The 19,079-nt window shown below is 32.4% G+C and overlaps 1 protein-coding gene across 1 annotated transcript; it reads right to left on the bottom strand.

Annotated features, from left to right (window-relative positions):
* Positions 1-8,105: 8,105 nt before the first annotated feature.
* Positions 8,106-8,607, bottom strand: LOC143364789 (uncharacterized; the record flags this gene model as incomplete). The annotated part of the gene is made up of 1 exon (XM_076804934.1): positions 8,106-8,607. A coding segment is annotated over exon 1 (502 nt), but the record flags the coding sequence as incomplete, so codon positions are not given.
* Between the last annotated feature and the right edge of the window lie 10,472 nt (positions 8,608-19,079).

The raw sequence follows: 19,079 nt of genomic DNA, 5'->3' as shown, positions 1-19,079 counted from the left end.
TACCAGAATATACCAGAATATACCATTATATTACTAGAATATACTAGAATATACGAGAATATACCTTGAATATACTAGAATATAGCAGAATATACCAGAATATACCAGAATATACCAAAATATTACTCGAATATAGAAGAAAATACGAGAATATACCAGAATATACTAGAATATAGCAGAATATAGTAGAATATACGAGAATATAGCAGAATATTCCAGAATATAGCAGAATATACCATAATATTACTAGAATATAGCAGAATATTCCAGAATATACCAGAATATACCATAATATTACTAGAATATAGAAGAATATACGAGAATATACCAGAATGTACTAGAATATATCAGAATATACTAGAATATACCTGAATATACTAGAATATAGCAGAATATACCAGAATATACCAGAAGATACCATAATATTACTAGAATATACAAGAATATACGAGAATATACCAGAATATACCATAATATTACTAGAATATAGAAGAATATACGAGAATATACCTGAATATACTAGAATATAGCAGAATATACCAGAATATACCAGAATATACCAGAATATTACTAGAATATAGAAGAATATACGAGAATATACCAGAATATACTAGAATATAGCAGAATATACCAAAATATAGAAGAATATACGAGATTATACGAGAATATACCATAATATTACTAGAATGTAGAACAATATACGAGAATATACCAGAGTATACTAGAATATAGCAGAATATACCAAAATATAGAAGAATACACGAGAATATACCTAAATATACTAGAATATAGCAGAATATACCAGAATATACCAGAATATACCAGAATATTACTAGAATATAGAAGAATATACGAGAATATACCAGAATATACTAGAATATAGCAGAATATACCAAAATATAGAAGAATATACGAGAATATACGAGAATATACCATAATATTACTAGAATGTAGAACAATATACGAGAATATACCAGAGTATACTAGAATATAGCAGAATATACCAAAATATAGAAGAATACACGAGAATATACCTGAATATACTAGAATATAGCAGAATATACCAGAAGATACCATAATATTACTCGAATATAGAAGAATATACGAGAGTATACAAGAATATACTAGAATATAGCAGAATATACCAGACTATACCAGAATATAACAGAATATACCAGAATATACTAGAATATAGCAGAATATAGTAGAATATACGAGAATATACCTGAATATACTAGAATATAACAGAATATACCAGAATATACCATAATATTACTCGAATATAGAAGAATATACGAGAATATACAAGAATATACTAGAATATAGCAGAATATATAAGAATATTCGAGAATATAATAGAATATAGCAGAATATACCAGAATATACCAGAATATACCAAAATATTACTCGAATATAGAAGAAAATACGAGAATATACCAGAATATACTAGAATATAGCAGAATATAGTAGAATATACGAGAATATAGCAGAATATTCCAGAATATAGCAGAATATACCATAATAGTACTAGAATATAGCAGAATATTCCAGAATATACCAGAATATACCATAATATTACTAGAATATAGAAGAATATACGAGAATATACCAGAATGTACTAGAATATATCAGAATATACTAGAATATACCTGAATATACTAGAATATAGCAGAATATACCAGAATATACCAGAAGATACCATAATATTACTAGAATATACAAGAATATACGAGAATATACCAGAATATACCATAATATTACTAGAATATAGAAGAATATACGAGAATATACCTGAATATACTAGAATATAGCAGAATATACCAGAATATACCAGAATATACCAGAATATTACTAGAATATAGAAGAATATACGAGAATATACCAGAATATACTAGAATATAGCAGAATATACCAAAATATAGAAGAATATACGAGATTATACGAGAATATACCATAATATTACTAGAATGTAGAACAATATACGAGAATATACCAGAGTATACTAGAATATAGCAGAATATACCAAAATATAGAAGAATACACGAGAATATACCTGAATATACTAGAATATAGCAGAATATACCAGAATATACCAGAATATACCAGAATATTACTAGAATATAGAAGAATATACGAGAATATACCAGAATATACTAGAATATAGCAGAATATACCAAAATATAGAAGAATATACGAGAATATACGAGAATATACCATAATATTACTAGAATGTAGAACAATATACGAGAATATACCAGAGTATACTAGAATATAGCAGAATATACCAAAATATAGAAGAATACACGAGAATATACCTGAATATACTAGAATATAGCAGAATATACCAGAAGATACCATAATATTACTCGAATATAGAAGAATATACGAGAGTATACAAGAATATACTAGAATATAGCAGAATATACCAGACTATACCAGAATATAACAGAATATACCAGAATATACTAGAATATAGCAGAATATAGTAGAATATACGAGAATATACCTGAATATACTAGAATATAGCAGAATATACCAGAATATACCATAATATTACTCGAATATAGAAGAATATACGAGAATATACAAGAATATACTAGAATATAGCAGAATATATAAGAATATTCGAGAATATAATAGAATATAGCAGAATATACAAGAATATACTTGTATATACCAGAAGATACCATAATATTACTCGAATATGGAAGAATATACGAGAGTATACAAGAATATACTAGAATATAGCAGAATATACCAGACTATACCAGAATATAACAGAATATACCAGAATATACTAGAATATAGCAGAATATAGTAGAATATACGAGAATATAGCAGAATATTCCAGAATATACCAGAATATACCATAATATTACTAGAATATAGAAGAATATACGAGAATATACCAGAATGTACTAGAATATATCAGAATATACTAGAATATACCAGAATATACTAGAATATAGCAGAATATACTAGAATATAGCAGAATATACCAGAATATACCATAATATTACTCGAATATAGAAGAATATACGAGAGTATACCAGAATATACTAGAATATAGCAGAATATACTAGACTATACCAGAATATACCAGAATATACCAGAATATACAAGAATATAGCAGAATATTCCAGAATATACCAGAATATACTAGAATATAGAAGAATATAGAAGAATACACGAGAATATACTAGAATATAGCAGAATATAGTAGAATATACGAGAATATAGCAGAATATTCCAGAATATACCAGAATATTCCAGAATATACCAGAATATACCATAATATTACTAGAATATAGAAGAATAGACGAGAATATACCAGAATGTACTAGAATATATCAGAATATACTAGAATATACCAGAATATAATAGAATATACCAGAATATAATAGAATATAGCAGAATATAGTAGAATATACGAGAATATAGCATAATATTCCAGAATATACCATAATATTACTAGAATATAGGAGAATATACGAGAATATACCAGAATGTACTAGAATATATCAGAATATACTAGAATATACCAGAATATAGCAGAATATACTAGAATATAGCAGAATATACCAGAATATACCATAATATTACTCGAATATAGAAGAATATACGAGAGTATACCAGAATATTCTAGAATATAGCAGAATATACCATAATGTTACTAGAATATAGAAGAATATACGAGAATATACCTGAATATACTAGAATATAGCAAAATGTACCAGAATATACCACAATATACCATGATATTACTAAAATATAGAAGAATATACGAGAATATACCAGAATATACCAGAATATACCATTATATTACTAGAATATAGTAGAATATACGAGAATATACCTTGAATATACTAGAATATAGCAGAATATACCAGAATATACCAGAATATACCAAAATATTACTCGAATATAGAAGAAAATACGAGAATATACCAGAATATACTAGAATATAGCAGAATATAGTAGAATATACGAGAATATAGCAGAATATTCCAGAATATACCAGAATATACCATAATATTACTAGAATATAGCAGAATATTGCAGAATATACCAGAATATACCATAATATTACTAGAATATAGAAGAATAAACGAGAATATACCAGAATGTACTAGAATATATCAGACTATACTAGAATATACCTCAATATACTAGAATATAGCAGAATATAGCAGAATATACCAGAATATACCATAATATTACTAGAATATAGAAGAATATACGAGAATATACCAGAATATACCATAATATTACTAGAATATAGAAGAATATACGAGAATATACCTGAATATACTAGAATATAGCAGAATATACCAGAATATACCAGAATATACCATAATATTACTAGAATATAGAAGAATATACGAGAATATACCAGACTATACTAGAATATAGCAGAATATACCAAAATATAGAAGAATATACGAGATTATACCTGAATATACTAGAATATAGCAGAATATACCAGAATATACCAGAATATACCAGAATATACCATAATATTACTCGAATCTAGAAGAATATACGAGAATATACCAGAATATACCATAATATTACTAGAATGTAGAACAATATACGAGAATATCCCAGAGTATACTAGAATATAGCAGAATATACCAAAATATAGAAGAATATACGAGATTATACCTGAATATACTAGAATATAGCAGAATATACCAGAATATACCAGAATATACCATAATATTACTCGAATATAGAAGAATATACGAGAATATACCAGAATATACCATAATATTACTAGAATGTAGAACAATATACGAGAATATACCAGAGTATACTAGAATATAGCAGAATATACCAAAATATAGAAGAATATACGAGAATATACCTTGAATATACTAGAATATAGCAGAATATACCAGAATATACCAGAATATACCAAAATATTACTCGAATATAGAAGAAAATACGAGAATATACCAGAATATACTAGAATATAGCAGAATATAGTAGAATATACGAGAATATAGCAGAATATTCCAGAATATACCAGAATATACCATAATATTACTAGAATATAGCAGAATATTGCAGAATATACCAGAATATACCATAATATTACTAGAATATAGAAGAATAAACGAGAATATACCAGAATGTACTAGAATATATCAGACTATACTAGAATATACCTCAATATACTAGAATATAGCAGAATATAGCAGAATATACCAGAATATACCATAATATTACTAGAATATAGAAGAATATACGAGAATATACCAGAATATACCATAATATTACTAGAATATAGAAGAATATACGAGAATATACCTGAATATACTAGAATATAGCAGAATATACCAGAATATACCAGAATATACCATAATATTACTAGAATATAGAAGAATATACGAGAATATACCAGACTATACTAGAATATAGCAGAATATACCAAAATATAGAAGAATATACGAGATTATACCTGAATATACTAGAATATAGCAGAATATACCAGAATATACCAGAATATACCAGAATATACCATAATATTACTCGAATCTAGAAGAATATACGAGAATATACCAGAATATACCATAATATTACTAGAATGTAGAACAATATACGAGAATATCCCAGAGTATACTAGAATATAGCAGAATATACCAAAATATAGAAGAATACACGAGAATATACCAGAATATACTAGAATATAGCAGAATATACTAGACTATACCAGAATATACCAGAATATACCAGAATATACAAGAATATAGCAGAATATTCCAGAATATACCAGAATATAATAGAATATACCAGAATATAATAGAATATAGCAGAATATACCAGAATATACCATAATATTACTAGAATATAGAAGAATATAGAAGAATATACGAGAATATACCAGAATATACTAGAATATAGCAGAATATAGTAGAATTTACGAGAATATAGCATAATATTCCAGAATATACCATAATATTACTAGAATATAGAAGAATATACGAGAATATACCAGAATGTACTAGAATATATCAGAATATACTAGAATATACCAGAATATACTAGAATATAGCAGAATATACTAGAATATAGCAGAATATACCAGAATATATCATAATATTAGTCGAATATAGAAGAATATACGAGAGTATACCAGAATATACTAGAATATAGCAGAATATACCAGAATATACCAGAATATACAAGAATATACCATAATATTACTAGAATATATAAGAATATTCGAGAATATACCAGAATATACCATAATGTTACTAGAATATAGAAGAATATACGAGAATATACCTGAATATACTAGAATATAGCAAAATGTACCAGAATATACCACAATATACCATAATATTACTAAAATATAGAAGAATATACGAGAATATACCAGAATATACCAGAATATACCATAATATTGCTCGAATATAGGAGAATATAGGAGAATATACGAGAATATACCAGAATATACCATAATATTACTAGAATACAGAAGAATATACGAGAATATACCTGAATATACTAGAATATAGCAGAATATACCAGAATATACCAGAATATACCATAATATTACTAGAATATAGAAGAATATACGAGAATATACCAGAATATAATAGAATATAGCAGAATATACCAAAATATAGAAGAATATACGAGATTATACCTGAATATACTAGAATATAGCAGAATATACCAGAATATACCAGAATATACCATAATATTACTCGAATATAGAAGAATATACGAGAATATACCAGAATATACCATAATATTACTAGAATGTAGAACAATATACGAGAATATACCAGAGTATACTAGAATATAGCAGAATATACCAAAATATAGAAGAATACACGAGAATATACCTGAATATACTAGAATATAGCAGAATATACCAGAATATACCATAATATTACTCGAATATAGAAGAATATACGAGAATATACAAGAATATACTAGAATATAGCAGAATATATAAGAATATTCGAGAATATAATAGTAGTAGCATCATTTATTGTTCCCCTAGGGGTTACAATTCTTTCCTCCTCTCTTCTCTTACCTAACTCTTAACCTAAAGCTTAGACTATGCTTAACCTAAGTTAACCTAACTTATCTTAACTTATCTTAATTTACTAAACTTAAACTTAACTTAACATACCTTAACTTGACTTAATTCTAATCCATACGAGAGAGAGAGAGAGTTCTTACTCTTGTTTACTCCACATTCCACATTCCCAATTTACCTCTCACACACACACTCATACCATCTCAACTCCCCCCCTCCTCTACCACTCACCCATCCTTTCCCCTCCCCCCTGGACCTCCTCTTCCGGCTGCACTCATTCTTTCCATTCTTAGTCATTCATACCTTGCCCCCCCCCCCCCCCCCCGCGCCTCTTCCCTCCGTACCTTCCCTCCACTCCTCTAACCTCCTCATCCACTCCTCTCCCTCTCCTTCATCTCCTAGCACCTCCCCTACCCTATCCTGCCACCCCCTTCCCTCATCCCCTCCCCAGCACAGTTCCCACACATGCTCCCACGTTTCCATCTCCCACCCACAGACCCTACACCTTCTCTCCTCTTCTTCCATCCAATACCTTCCACCCCTCATCTCATTACCCAACCTAAATCTAGCTACTCTTTGCCATCTACTCTCTCCCCACCCTTTCCTCAAATATCCTGGTATCCCCTCTCCCTTGACCCTCCCATACCACACATTGTATCTCGCTCTCCTTATCTTTTCCCATCTCTCCTCCTGCTGCTTCCTCCTTTCCCTCTTTACTAACTCTTCACTCACTACCTCTATCCTCTCCTCCATCATCACCTCTGTCTCCTCTGCTGACCAACCTCTCTCTCCCCAGAAACGTCTTCTCTCATTCTCCCACCCATCTACCTCCCCTCCCCTTCTACCCCTGCCTCTTACCTGTTCTAAGCACATCCTTGCTAACTCCCCCCTCTTCCCTCCCGCAGCTTCTTCTCGTAGCCCCATGCCCTTAACCCCGCCCTCCCTCTCAACAGCTCCCTCTGCAACTCTTCCCTTATCATGTATCCCGGCGTGCACCTCTCTACCCCTAGCACCCATCTCAGAAACCTCTCTTGCAGTCTTTCTATACCTTCCCATTCCTTCCAACCCCAAATTTCCACCCCGTAGCTGATAACCGACCACACCAACCTGTCGAATAACCAAATTCTCCTTCCCCAGTCGTTACCGAACCTCCTCTTCCCCATCCCCCATACTTGTCCCATTATCGCTGCCCCCTTCCTAATTCTATCCTCCACGTGCTTCCTCTGTCCCCCGTCCCTCATAACCACGTACCCCAGGTACTTGAATTCGGCCACCTCCTCCAGCACCTTGCCCTTCCACCTCCATGTGATCTTTTTCCACCTGCCCCCACCCCTTCTGCACCTCATCATCTTCGACTTTTCCACATTCAGTTGCAGCTTCCTTTCTTCCAGGTATCTCTCCAAACCCCTCATCATACCCCTCATGCCCTCCTCATCCTCCGCCATCATAGCTACATCATCCGCGTACGCCAGCGTAAAGATTTTCCTCTCCCCTAATTTTACTCCCCCCCATCCTCCCTTCTCCAGCACTTCGTCCATATCCGCCAGCATCAGTGTGAATAGCAACGGGCTCAGCGGGCACCCCTGCCTCACCCCCCTTATCGTCCAAAAACTTGTCCCCTCCTCCCCTCCCACCCTAACTTTACTCCTCGTCTCCCTCAATATCTCCTCACATCTCACAACTAGCCCCTCCCTTCAGATCTACAAAGAAGATCACCATCTTCCTTTCCTTCCTTCTCACCTGCCTGTTTAGGAGATAATTCAGCACGTATATATTATCTACGCACCCCACCCCCTTCCTGAACCCCGTCTGACTCGCCGGTAACATGCCTTTCCCCTCCACTTCCTCCCTTAACCTCTCCGCCAGGATTGCTGCGTACACCTTATACGCTGTTTGTAACAGCGTAACCCCCCTGTAGTCTTCCACCTTTCTGCTATTTCTCTTCTTCGCAATGGGTATAACTGTCCCTTCCGACCACTCCTCCACCCAACCCTCTCCCTTTCACACCCTATTGCATACCCTCCACAACCACATTTCCACCTCGCTCCCTCCATATTTCCAAACCTCGTTCCCTATTCCGTCCCCACCCGCCGCTTTCTTCTCCTTCAGCCCCTTTATAACCCTCTTTACTTCCCCTATTTCTATTTCCCTTTCACTGTCCCGCCTTCTTCTTGTTACCTCTCCCACCCTTGCCCTCTGTTCCACCCCACCCAACAGCCCCCTGAAATGCTCATTCCATTCTTCCATCTTTATTCCTTCGTCTATCCAAGCTCTTTTCTTTCTTTCCCTGTTTACCACCTGCCATACCTGCTTCTCCGTCTTCACCCCCTCCAGTTCCCTTTCCCATTTCGTTCTCTCCTCCTTCTTCTTCTCCTCACACAGCAGCCTGTACCTCTTTCTGCTTTCCCTGTAAATCTCGCCCTCTCCCCCCTTCTTCCTCCATCTCCTCATTTCCTCCCTCACCTTCCTTTTTTCCTCTCTACATTCCTCATCCCACCATCCTCTCCTTTTCCCTTTTTCTCTCTTCCCTACCTCCCCTAGTGCTTCTTTAATGTTCTCCTTTAACCCTGTCCAGTCTTCTTCTACCCCTCCTACTTCCTCCTCTCTTCTCCCCCCAAATCTTTCCCTAAAAGCCCTTATCCCTTCCTCCGACCAGTTCCCTATTTTCACCCCCTTCCCAGTCCCTTCCTTCCTTCTTCTTTCCCTCCTCTCTCCCTTAATCCCTACTGTCACTGGTGCGTGGTCTGAGTCTATTTTGTCCCCAACTTCCATCCACTCCACCCCCTCCCTTGTTTCCTCATTTCCTAGTATGTAGTCTACCACCGAGTTCCCTCTTCCCCCCATGAAAGTCCACTCTCCTTCCTCATCCCCCCTCGTATTTCCATTTAGAATCCCCCACCCCCTCTCTCCCAGATATTCACAGAGCCTCCTCCCTTCCGCATTCACTTTCCCGTCTTTAGATCTCCTGCTTTCTCTTCCCCCTCCTTCCTCTTCCTCAACCACTTCCCCTCCTTCTCGCCCCGTTCTCGCGTTGAAGTCCCCCCCTATCAACACCTTTGTTCCTCTCTCTCTCCCCTCTGTCCAGTCCCCTAAATCTTCCAGTTTCTTGTCCAGATCCCTATTAATGTACACCCCTATCACCCTCCACCAACTCATCCCCAGCTTAATTCTTGCCGTCATCAGCCCCTCCTTCCCTTCAGCCCTCCCTCCTTCTCTATCCAGTCCTTTCCTCACCCCCATCGCCATACCCCCTATCGCTCTCCCCTTCTTTTCCTCTCTCCTTGCCCACTGCATCTCCCAGTAGAATTCCCTCGACATCTTTTCCCTTATCCTACTCCATCCCTTCTCTTCCACCCACGTCTCCATCATCGTTATCACATCCCATTCTACCAACCCCTTCCAAAACTCCTCATCCTTATTCATCAGCCCCGCCACATTCCAGAACCCCACCTTCAACCCTGTTCTCCTTCTCTCCCTCTTCCCCCTCCCTTCTGTTGTGTCTCCCTCCTGCTTCCATCCCTATTGCCCTCCCTGCTCCTCCATCCATTTTTCCTCTATCTCGTCCCATCTCTTCATTTTCCCGTTCACCCACATTTTCATGTACCCTATCTGTACGTACCTTCCCTCTCTCCTTTCTATCTCCGCTTCCCTTTCTATCTTCCATCTCGCTCTCCTCTCCTCTTCCGTCAGATCGTCATCTATCCTTTCGACTAACCCCCTAAGTTTTTTCTTCCCCTCCATTACCTTCCTTTTATATTCTCTACCCTCCATTCTCACCAAAACCATCCCTCTACCATCATTCCCCACCTTCCCTATCTTCCTTACCTCCTTAATTCCCTCGACACCCAGTTCCATCTTCTCCCAAAGCCTCCTGATCTCCCCTTCTAATTCTTAGCCCTCCACTTTCAATCTCCTAACTACCACATTATTCCTCTTCATCTCTCTTTCACTCTTATCATGCTTGACTTCAAGCCTCCTTAATCTTCTCCTATTCTCCTCCCTTTCCCGATCCCCACTTGTCTCTTCTCCCCTTTCCTTTTGCCCTTCTTTCTCCCCCCTTCCCTCATTCCCCATCCATTCCTCTACCTTCTTCATTTTTCCCTCCAACCTGTCCATCCTCTTGTCTACTTCCTCACTCCCCCTCCTCACCCCCTCTCCTCGCCCCATCTCCTCCATCCTCCCCTCTACCTTTGTCACCCTTCCCTCAATGCTCTCCAACCATTTCCACGTCTTCTCCCTGTTTGCTACCTCCTCCCTCCTCTCTTCCCTCCACCTCTCCGTTTCCCTCCCCCAATCTTCAATCAACTTCCTCCCCGCTTCTCTATCCTTCCATAGTGCGTCCCTTAAACTCTTCGCCTCCTCTATCAATCCCTTAAGAATCCCCACCATCTCTTTGCACTCCCCTACCCCCTCCCCCTCTGCCTTCTGTGGCGACCTCTTAGTGACGTCGCTTCTCTTAAATGCGTCACGTTCTACCTCTCCCCCTCCCTCTACCTCCTTTATACTCCTTTTCCTTCCCACACTTTCCACGCTCCCCGAGCTAAACCACCTCTTCAGATTGCTTTCGCCCGACAGCGCCCCTACTCTGCCCTTTCCTTCTTTGTCCTCCTCTCTTCCCCTTGCCAAGCCTCTCTCTCTTCCCTCCTCCACTTTCCGCTTTTCATCCGCCATTTTTCCCGCCTTGTCCTATTCGAAACTTTTCAAACCTTCCCGCCTTTCAGTCCCCCTTTTACTATTCCTCCTTTCTCCCGACAGAGCGCGACACCTTCGCTCCTTCTCCTTTTCACGAGCACACCTGTCTCCCGCCACGTGAAAACCTATCCTCTACACTACCTCCTTTTTCCCTTCCGCCCTACTTCTCCTCACGCTCCCTCGCCCTTCTTCCTACCTCACCCGTCTCTCCCTTGCTTCCTACTAGCCCCTCTCTACCACCTTTACCCTCCGCCTTTTCCCTACACCTCTCTTTCACACACAACTTTCACTCAGTAACCCACACTCTGCACTCTTCTTCGCAACCGGAAGCGGAAGTCCGAGAATATAATAGAATATAGCAGAATATACAAGAATATACTTGTATATACCAGAAGATACCATAATATTACTCGAATATAGAAGAATATACGAGAGTATACCAGAATATACAAGAATATAGCAGAATATACTAGACTATACCAGAATATACCAGAATATACCAGAATATACAAGAATATAGCAGAATATTCCAGAATATACCAGAATATACTAGAATATAACAGAATATACCAGAATATAATAGAATATAGCAGAATATACCAGAATATACCATAATATTACTAGAATATAGAAGAATATAGAAGAATACACGAGAATATACTAGAATATAGCAGAATATAGTAGAATATACGAGAATATAGCAGAATATTCCAGAATATACAAGAATATACCATAATATTACTAGAATATAGAAGAATATACGAGAATATACCAGAATGTACTAGAATATATCAGAATATACTAGAATATACCAGAATATAATAGAATATACCAGAATATAATAGAATATACCAGAATATACCAGAATATACCATAATATTACTAGAATATAGAAGAATATAGAAGAATATACGAGAATATACCAGAATATACTAGAATATAGCAGAATATAGTAGAATATACGAGAATATAGCATAATATTCCAGAATATACCATAATATTACTAGAATATAGAAGAATATACGAGAATATACCAGAATGTACTAGAATATATCAGAATATACTAGAATATACCAGAATATACTAGAATATAACAGAATATACTAGAATATAGCAGAATATACCAGAATATACCATAATATTACTCGAATATAGAAGAATATACGAGAGTATACCAGAATATACTAGAATATAGCAGAATATACCATAATATTACTAGAATATAGAAGAATATACGAGAATATACCAGAATGTACTAGAATATATCAGAATATACTAGAATATACCAGAATATAATAGAATATACCAGAATATAATAGAATATAGGAGAATATACCAGAATATACCATAATATTACTAGAATATAGAAGAATATAGAAGAATATACGAGAATATACCAGAATATACCAGAATATACAAGAATATACCATAATATTACTAGTATATATAAGAATATTCGAGAATATACCAGAATATACCATAATATTACTAGAATATAGAAGAATATAGAAGAATATACGAGAATATACCAGAATATACTAGAATATAGCAGAATATAGTAGAATATACGAGAATATAGCATAATATTCCAGAATATACCATAATATTACTAAAATATAGAAGAATATACGAGAATATACCAGAATATACCAGAATATACAAGAATATACCATAATATTGCTCGAATATAGGAGAATATACGAGAATATACCAGAATATACCAGAATATACCATTATATTACTACAATATAGTAGAATATACGAGAATATACCTTGAATATACTAGAATATAGCAGAATATACCAGAATATACCAGAATATACCAAAACATTACTCGAATATAGAAGAAAATACGAGAATATACCAGAATATACTAGAATATTCCAGAATATACCAGTATATACCATAATATTACTAGAATATAGCAGAATATACCAGAATATACCATAATATTACTAGAATATAGCAGAATATTCCAGAATATACCAGAATATACCATAATATTACTAGAATATAGCAGAATATTCCAGAATATACCAGAATATAAAATAATATTACTAGAATATAGAAGAATATACGAGAATATACCAGAATGTACTAGAATATATCAGAATATACTAGAATATACCTGAATATACTAGAATATAGCAGAATATACCAGAATATACCAGAATATACCATAATATTACTAGAATATAGAAGAATATACGAGAGTATACCAGAATATACTAGAATATAGCAGAATACACTAGAATATAGCAGAATATACCAGAATATACCATAATATTACTCGAACATAGAAGAATATACGAGAGTATACCAGAATATACTAGAATATAGCAGAATATACCAGAATATACCAGAATATGCCAGAATATACAAGAATATACCATAATATTACTAGAATATATCAGAATATACTAGAATATACCAGAATATAATAGAATATACCAGAATATAATAGAATATAGCAGAATATACCAGAATATACCATAATATTACTAGAATATAGAAGAATATAGAAGAATATACGAGAATATACCAGAATATACTAGAATATAGCAGAATATAGTAGAATATACGAGAATATACCAGAATCTACTAGAATATATCAGAATATACTAGAATATAGCAGAATATACTAGAATATAGCAGAATATAAAAGATTATACCATAATATTACTCGAATATAGAAGAATATACGAGAGTATACCAGAATATTGCTCGAATATAGGAGAATATACGAGAATATACCAGAATATACCAGAATATACCATTATATTACTACAATATAGTAGAATATACGAGAATATACCTTGAATATACTAGAATATAGCAGAATATACCAGAATATACCAGAATATACCAAAACATTACTCGAATATAGAAGAAAATACGAGAATATACCAGAATATACTAGAATATTCCAGAATATACCAGTATATACCATAATATTACTAGAATATAGCAGAATATACCAGAATATACCATAATATTACTAGAATATAGCAGAATATTCCAGAATATACCAGAATATACCATAATATTACTAGAATATAGCAGAATATTCCAGAATATACCAGAATATAAAATAATATTACTAGAATATAGAAGAATATACGAGAATATACCAGAATGTACTAGAATATATCAGAATATACTAGAATATACCTGAATATACTAGAATATAGCAGAATATACCAGAATATTCCAGAATATACCATAATATTACTAAAATATAGAAGAATATACGAGAATATACCAGAATATACCAGAATATACAAGAATATACCATAATATTGCTCGAATATAGGAGAATATACGAGAATATACCAGAATATACCAGTATATACCATAATATTACTAGAATATAGCAGAATATACCAGAATTATACCATAATATTACTAGAATATAGCAGAATATTCCAGAATTATACCAGAATATACCATAATATTACTAGAATATAGCAGAATATTCCAGAATATACCAGAATATAAAATAATATTACTAGAATATAGAAGAATATACGAGAATATACCAGAATGTACTAGAATATATCAGAATATACTAGAATATACCTGAATATACTAGAATATAGCAGAATATACCAGAATATACCAGAATATACCATAATATTACTAGAATATAGAAGAATATACGAGAGTATACCAGAATATACTAGAATATAGCAGAATACACTAGAATATAGCAGAATATACCAGAATATACCATAATATTACTCGAACATAGAAGAATATACGAGAGTATACCAGAATATACTAGAATATAGCAGAATATACCAGAATATACCAGAATATGCCAGAATATACAAGAATATACCATAATATTACTAGAATATATCAGAATATACTAGAATATACCAGAATATAATAGAATATACCAGAATATAATAGAATATAGCAGAATATACCAGAATATACCATAATATTACTAGAATATAGAAGAATATAGAAGAATATACGAGAATATACCAGAATATACTAGAATATAGCAGAATATAGTAGAATATACGAGAATATACCAGAATCTACTAGTATATCAGAATATACTAGAATATAGCAGAATATACTAGAATATAGCAGAATATACCAGAATATACCATAATATTACTCGAATATAGAAGAATATACGAGAGTATACCAGAATATACTAGAATATAGCAGAACATACCAGAATATACCAGAATATACAAGAATATACCATAATATTACTAGAATATATAAGAATATTCGAGAATATACCAGAATATACCATAATGTTACTAGAATATAGAAGAATATACGAGAATATACCTGAATATACTAGAATATAGCAAAATGTACCAGAATATACCACAATATACCATAATATTACTAAAATATAGAAGAATATACGAGAATATACCAGAATATACCAGAATATACCATAATATTGCTCGAATATAGGAGAATATACGAGAATATACCAGAATATACCATAATATTACTAGAATATAGAACAATATACGAGAATATACCAGAATATACTAGAATATAGCAGAATATACCAGAATATACCAGAATATACCATAATATTACTCGAATATAGAAGAATATAAGAGAATATACCAGAATATACTAGAATATAGCAGAATATACCATAATATAGAAGAATATACGAGAATATACCTGAATATAGCAGAATATACCATAATATTACTCGAATATAGAAGAATATACGAGAATATACCAGAATGTACTAGAATATATCAGAATATACTAGAATATACCAGAATATACTAGAATATAGCAGAATATACTAGAATATAGCAGAATATACCAGAATATACCATAATATTACTCGAATATAGAAGAATATACGAGAGTATACCAGAATATACTAGAATATAGCAGAATATACCAGAATATACCAGAATATACCAGAATATACCATAATATTACTACAATATACCATAATATTACTAGAATATTGAAGAATATAACAGAATATACCAGAATATAATAGAATATAGCACAATATACCAGAATATACCAGAATATTACGAGAATATAGAAGAATATACGAGAGTATACCAGAATATACTAGAATATAGCAGAATATAACAGAATATACCAGAATATACCAGAATATACAAGAATATACCATAATATTAGTAGAATGTATAAGAATATTCGAGAATATACCAGAATATACCATAATGTTACTAGAATATAGAAGAATATACGAGAATATACCTGAATATACTAGAATATAGCAAAATGTACCAGAATATACCACAATATACCATAATATTACTAGAATATAGAAAAATATACGAGAATATACCAGAATATACCAGAATATACCATTATATTACTAGAATATAGTAGAATATACGAGAATATACCTTGAATATACTAGAATATAGCAGAATATACCAGAATATACCAGAATATAACAAAATATTACTCGAATATAGAAGAAAATACGAGAATATACCAGAATATACTAGAATATAGCAGAATATAGTAGAATATACGAGAATATAGCAGAATATTCCAGAATATACCAGAATATAAAATAATATTACTAGAATATAGAAGAATATACGAGAATATACCAGAATGTACTAGAATATATCAGAATATACTAGAATATACCTGAATATACTAGAATATAGCAGAATATACCAGAATATACCAGAATATACCATAATATTACTAGAATATAGAAGAATATACGAGAGTATACCAGAATATACTAGAATATAGCAGAATACACTAGAATATAGCAGAATATACCAGAATATACCATAATATTACGAGAATATAGAAGAATATAGAAGAATATACGAGAATATACCAGAATATACTAGAATATAGCAGAATATAGTAGAATATACGAGAATATAGCATAATATTCCAGAATATACCATAATATTACTAGAATATAGAAGAATATACGAGAATATAGCATAATATTCCAGAATATACCATAATATTACTAGAATATAGAAGAATATACGAGAATATACCAGAATGTACTAGAATATATCAGAATATACTAGAATATACCAGAATATACTAGAATATAGCAGAATATACTAGAATATAGCAGAATATACCAGAATATACCATAATATTACTCGAATATAGAAGAATATACGAGAGTATACCAGAATATACTAGAATATAGCAGAATATACCATAATATTACTAGAATATAGAAGAATATACGAGAATATACCAGAATGTACTAGAATATATCAGAATATACTAGAATATACCAGAATATAATAGAATATACCAGAATATAATAGAATATAGCAGAATATACCAGAATATACCATAATATTACTTGAATATAGAAGAATATTGAAGAATATACGAGAATATACCAGAATATACCAGAATATACAAGAATATACCATAATATTACTAGAATATATAAGAATATTCGAGAATATACCAGAATATACCATAATGTTACTAGAATATAGAAGAATATACGAGAATATACCTGAATATACTAGAATATAGCAAAATGTACCAGAATATACCACAATATACCATAATATTACTAAAATATAGAAGAATATACGAGAATATACCAGAATATACCAGAATATACCATAATATTGCTCGAATATAGGAGAATATACGAGAATATACCAGAATATACCATAATATTACTAGAATATAGAACAATATAGGAGAATATACCAGAATATACTAGAATATAGCAGAATATACCAGAATATACCAGAATATACCATAATATTACTCGAATATAGAAGAATATAAGAGAATATACCAGAATATACTGGAATATAGCAGAATATACCATAATATAGAAGAATATACGAGAATATACCTGAATATAGCAGAATATACCATAATATTACTCGAATATAGAAGAATATACGAGAATATACCAGAATATACTAGAATATAGCAGAATATAGTAGAATATACGAGAATATAGCAGAATATTCCAGAATATAACAGAATATACCATAATATTACTAGAATATAGAAGAATATACGAGAATATACCAGAATGTACTAGAATATATCAGAATATACTAGAATATACCAGAATATACTAGAATATAGCAGAATATACTAGAATATAGCAGAATATACCAGAATATACCATAATATTACTCGAATATAGAAGAATATACGAGAGTATACCAGAATATACTAGAATATAGCAGAATATACCATAATATTACTAGAATATAGAAGAATATACGAGAATATACCAGAATGTACTAGAATATATCAGAATATACTAGAATATACCAGAATATAATAGAATATACCAGAATATAATAGAATATAGGAG

Source organism: Halictus rubicundus, unplaced genomic scaffold (assembly GCF_050948215.1).
Source record: "Halictus rubicundus isolate RS-2024b unplaced genomic scaffold, iyHalRubi1_principal scaffold0999, whole genome shotgun sequence".
In the NCBI taxonomy this organism is placed as follows: domain Eukaryota; kingdom Metazoa; phylum Arthropoda; class Insecta; order Hymenoptera; family Halictidae; genus Halictus; species Halictus rubicundus.
Note: the sequence above shows the minus strand (reverse complement) of the source record. Positions and strands in the feature narration are given on the sequence as shown.